Source organism: Atta colombica, unplaced genomic scaffold (assembly GCF_001594045.1).
Source record: "Atta colombica isolate Treedump-2 unplaced genomic scaffold, Acol1.0 scaffold176, whole genome shotgun sequence".
Classification (NCBI taxonomy): domain Eukaryota; kingdom Metazoa; phylum Arthropoda; class Insecta; order Hymenoptera; family Formicidae; genus Atta; species Atta colombica.
The window spans coordinates 701,876-706,934 of record NW_017259267.1 but is presented as its reverse complement, the minus strand read 5'-3'; the positions used below and the strand labels follow the sequence as shown (position 1 = coordinate 706,934).

At 31.0% G+C, this 5,059-nt stretch overlaps 1 protein-coding gene across 2 annotated transcripts; it reads right to left on the bottom strand.

Annotated features, from left to right (window-relative positions):
- Positions 1-1,002: 1,002 nt before the first annotated feature.
- On the bottom strand, positions 1,003-3,694 carry LOC108686354 (septin-2). Of its 2 annotated transcripts, none has more exons than XM_018191620.1 (8): positions 3,551-3,694; positions 2,937-3,054; positions 2,508-2,844; positions 2,116-2,227; positions 1,840-2,032; positions 1,635-1,762; positions 1,388-1,561; positions 1,003-1,276 (listed from the first exon to the last, which is right to left on the bottom strand). In XM_018191620.1, the coding sequence occupies exons 1-8, from the start codon at positions 3,578-3,580 to the stop codon at positions 1,103-1,105; spliced, it is 1,266 nt and encodes a 421-aa protein (XP_018047109.1). In that variant the 5' UTR covers positions 3,581-3,694; the 3' UTR covers positions 1,003-1,102. The 2 variants fall into 2 exon arrangements, with proteins under 2 accessions (XP_018047109.1, XP_018047108.1); XM_018191619.1 differs by lacking the exon at positions 3,551-3,694 and adding an exon at positions 3,186-3,231.
- Between the last annotated feature and the right edge of the window lie 1,365 nt (positions 3,695-5,059).

The window sequence follows — 5,059 nt, the reverse complement described above, 5'->3', positions numbered from 1 at the left end:
TATATATATATATATAACTTGTCAAGCGCCTTTTTATTATAGATTACGTTATTGATATTGCGCTAACATGCGATGAATAAAACAAAAGAAACTATGTTTTGATGATATTAAACTGTTATAAATTTATTTGGGTTATTATCTATAGTAGAATACTGAAGCAGTATAATATTGATAAACATATTTTAAAACAAATTATTGTCTATATATTGTTTCGTCATAATGATTCGGCTATTAATAAAATATTACGATAGCATTGTATATGTATGTTTAGTCTTTGTTCATAACTGCACTAGGCTTTCGCAAATTTTAAGATTTTGTCTAATATGCGAGATATATCGTACGCAACATTTATCTTAATCTATTCAACTAAGTTCAAAACTATTATGTCGGTTGTTATATTTTGTTGAACAATAAAATATTTGACAGTAAGATATTTTCAAATATTTTATGACTAGCACATCACTACATATTTTTTATTACCCTGCAAATGCGATTATCATCCACTCCAATTATAATTCCTATGATTTTTGGAATCGTAGTACAAAAAATTTACTGTTTCCCAAATACTACGATTCCAAAATAGTTTCGCTTATTATAATATTATACGCAATATAAAAGTATTCATTAAATATTAAGAGTATTGTTTTCTTCGCCAGTTATCCATATTATTTTTATTTTTATTTCGAGCTTATTAAGGTCTTATTTCGACATTGCTATTGTAAAATTATTTTTAATTGATAATTATAGGAAAGGGATATTATATTTTAATTTGTATACTAAACATATATTTCGTATAAAATCAAATTCATTACAAATTAATTTAAAAATATATGCTTGATTGAACATTAGTCTTTGTTAGAGTATTATTTCTAGATAATACGAAACATATGCGACTTAGAGTATATTTCTAAAAAAAATTTTTGGTATATATTTTAATATATACGGAATATTTATATATATATAAAAATGTTCTATAATAAAATAAAATAATATAATGTCAGGTATACATAATTAAAGAATAATACTACTATTGAATAATGCAGTTAAAATGCATGATCATATTCAAATGGTATAAAAAGATGTCATCATGATGAAATACGTTTTACTTTTTTTTGCTTTTGCCTAATGTTAGCGTATGATGTTGGGGTTGCTGCGCAAACTGCGCTTTTCGTCTATTGAATTCCAATATATCGTCCTCAAGTTTCTTACGACTGTCCTCTAATTTCTTTTTTTCCTCAGTATGATCTTTCTTTAGCTTGTCGAATTTACTATGTAGCTATATGTATAAAAAAAAATCAATAAACATTAGTACTAATTAATAGCTATAATAATAAACACAGTAAATGGAGTTTATACATATATTTAACACAGTTTAAAACAAGATTACCTCTTTTTCTGCTTCTTTCAATTCGGCTTCTTTTTCTTTCACTCGAGCGACAAACATTTGACGCATCTCGTCCTCTTTTTGTTGCAATTCTTGCAAATGAATGGATCTCTTCGCTTCGCACGTTTGTTGAAAACTAACAGGTTTGTTGTCGCTATCAACGTCACTAAAACCCATCTGAAAGTCCACAATAAGAAATTTAAGAAAAAGATAATTTTTTGTTTTTTCTGACAAAAATAATAAAATATACCTGTTCTAATCTCTTTTTCCGGTAGAGTTCATAATGGCGACAATGCGTTTTTTCGCGCATATCTTCCATATTAGTACCTATTAGCATCTCACGTAGTTTTACAAAGTCACAGTGAGATTCATTTTCGACTATAACATAAAGTATAATTAATGTTTCAGCTTCTTCAAATATAAATATAACAAAATAAAATAATCGTAAGCTTTACCTTGAACTGTACCCCATGGATATTGACGAGAACGCATCATTTTATTGCCGACGCGAACGAAATCAGTACTACCGACGACAGCAAAAGGTACGTGAGTGTTCATGGTGGCATTTATATCTGCTACATTTTCATCATCGATCGGAAACTGATAAATATGTATTCCATTGTTTTGCAACTCGGATATTATTTTACTCTGAAATACAAATATAATAAATAAGATAACACAAATATAATAAATATGTAGACGAAAATAATTTCAGCAGAATTGTCACATACCTTAAATTTCTGTAATTCAGTCTTTGATATTGTATCTGCTTTAGCAATAATTGGAATGATGTTAACTTTGGTATCCAGCTTTTTCATGCATACTAGATCAATAGATTTCAAGCTGAAAGTATAAGAATATATAAAATTAAAGCAACTTTCATAATTCACTAATACGGCCATAAGTATAAAGCACTCTCAATTTATTCTTTCAAGAGTATTGATAATAATAAGCCAAAGGAGGGCTATAAATATTAATATTATTATAAAATAATACTTTTAATAAAATGGTCTTTTAATTTTTTTCATTTAGAATATTTAGATATAGAACGTTCACAACAATGTTTGAAGGTACTTATATTTATGACCAAGATATATGATATTAGTTTAACATATACACTTACCCATGGCCAGTAGGACATATAAAATATAGGCAAATATGGATGCGACTATCATGATAGATTGCCAGATTACGTTTGATTTTTAACTCTTCCTGTAAATAAGCTTCAAATTGTGAATCTATATAATCGACGACTGCTTTGAAGCTATCTTCTTTATTGATTTGATCACCATAACCAACTGTATCAACGATCGTCAGTTTTAGTCTGACATTGCTCTCTTGCAATTCGTAAGTATGTGCCTTAAGTTTTACAGATGGTAAATTATGAGGACTGGGACTAGATTCAAAGCTTGTATTAAAAAGGGAATCCATAAGTGTAGATTTTCCGAGTCCAGTTTCACCTATCCAAATAAATTAAAACTAGTATTTGCTACAATCTATTTAACTCAACACCTAATGTAGAACTCATTAAGATAAGGTTAACACTTCGTACCAATGCAGAGAATGTTGAATACAAATCCATTTTGCACTGATTTATTCACCAATTGAGTAGGTAGACTGTCAAATCCAACGTGACCCGATAATTTCAGTGTACGTAGCATACACTCGATCTAATCACAGAAATTACATGTTGGTATTATAATTCACAGAGAAAAAGAGAAGAAGCAATAGAAAAAAGAGAGGAAATGGTATCCATAAATGGATGAAATAGATGCATGAAGGAATGTTCAATTCAATGTACAGTTATGATGCTTGACAGCCAACACCCTTGGCTATGACAACACATGACTCATAGATTTGATTTAAATATCCAATCATACTCGCACACATATCAAACAATATAAAAAAATGCTCCACAAGAAGAAGAGAAAGAAGAAAGAGGAAATATTCGCGGCCAACAAGCAGGGATACATTGATCATTCCACGAGATAGCGAAGCGTTTTAAACATTGCCTGGGCGGTTCATCAAACAAGAATGCATGTCGACACGAACGAGACACGGAATTGGAGGATGACGCGAGACACATGCGAGTCTCGGCTGTTTAACGAAACCGCGTCTGTCGCGTCGGGGAGCGGCATGCATGAGCGAGGAAATTCTTGTACCTACCTTAGCACGGTCAATATCCTCCGTCGCCATTTTTCCTACGATTCCGCTGCGAACGCCACGAGACAAGAACGAACACTCGACGGCGACGGAAGCCGTGATCAGCCGTGATCCACGGCGAGCCTCAAATCGGAGTATGCATGCGCCACTGTGCGCCACCAACTGATACGAAATGCCGCCGATAGGGCGTAGCACTGGTCTAATGACCAATCAAGGACGCCTTGAAATTGAACCAGTAAATTGGTCACTTGGTTTGCGCGTCGCGAATTCCGTCGCCACGATCTCTCGCCGCGATCTCTCGCCGCGACTTGCTGCTTGTCGCATTAATTGGCGACAAATAGCAATGCGAGATCTTTCCTTAATTAGCAATGAATCTGGCTGAAATTGAAGCGTGAAATTGAAAAAGAGATACTTGAATTTTGAAAAAAGGCTTATTCCAAAAACGTGATTGCTAAATTTTCTCGCACGGCTCTTATTTTTTATTTTTATATAAATATATATTTATGCTGATTGTGCCGTTTAATATTATTCCAAATTCTTTTTGAAAAATGGAAAATCTCAAATTGTACAAACAATTCATTGGCGATCGACTTAATCCAGTTTAATCTCTTAATAGTCTTAATTAACTAATTATAATCTCACAAGGATTATGGTATTAAATTAATCTTTTCAGGGATAATCTTTTAAAGCTACAAAGTAAAAAGCGTTTTAATACTCGATTGTAAGTGACAAATATTATTTACAATAAATTTTTTATAGATCTTTAAAGATACTTTTTATAGTATTATTATTATTAAATTGACGTTCAATTTAAATTATGATAATATCATTTCAGTTAAATTTAAGACTGTGTTTTTAAGACCGATTTTAGGCACAAATATTATGTCATATAATGAGATTTCTTTTTTTAATAAGAATTACTAGTTATACTCTCGAAATTAAAATAATATAGGAAATTATATTATTTCTTTTTTATTTATTACCTAATTGTTTGTCATATTGATTTACTTTTGTAATTTATTTTTATTGAATATACGAACTATACTGTATTTTATCTCTTTTTAATTCCATTTCTACCAATGCAGTTTAATTTTAATCTCTATTCAACTCCATCTTTTTCTAGTTTTAAGAATTAAAAAAAGATAAATAATAAGTTGAAATCAAGATTAAAATTAATTTATGGTAGAATAATTTTCGAACATAAATCACAGTTTAATTAAAAAAAAAAACAGATTTAATATTAAACATTTTTAAATGTTAAAAGACTAAAAATAGATTAAAAAAAGACTAAAAATAGACTAAAAAAAAAGACTAGACAAGTATGCCAATATCTCTGAAAAGGTAATTGAATGACAAGGTTAATTAACGTTAACGAGGATCATTACGCGTAAACAACGTCGAGCATTGACGGACGCTTATAAACCTCGTAAATTCCGCGGCGCGTCGACACATGCGCCACGCGTCGTGGTTTGCGCGGCGAGTCCGAGCGCTGAACGCCGCGCCGTCGCGACG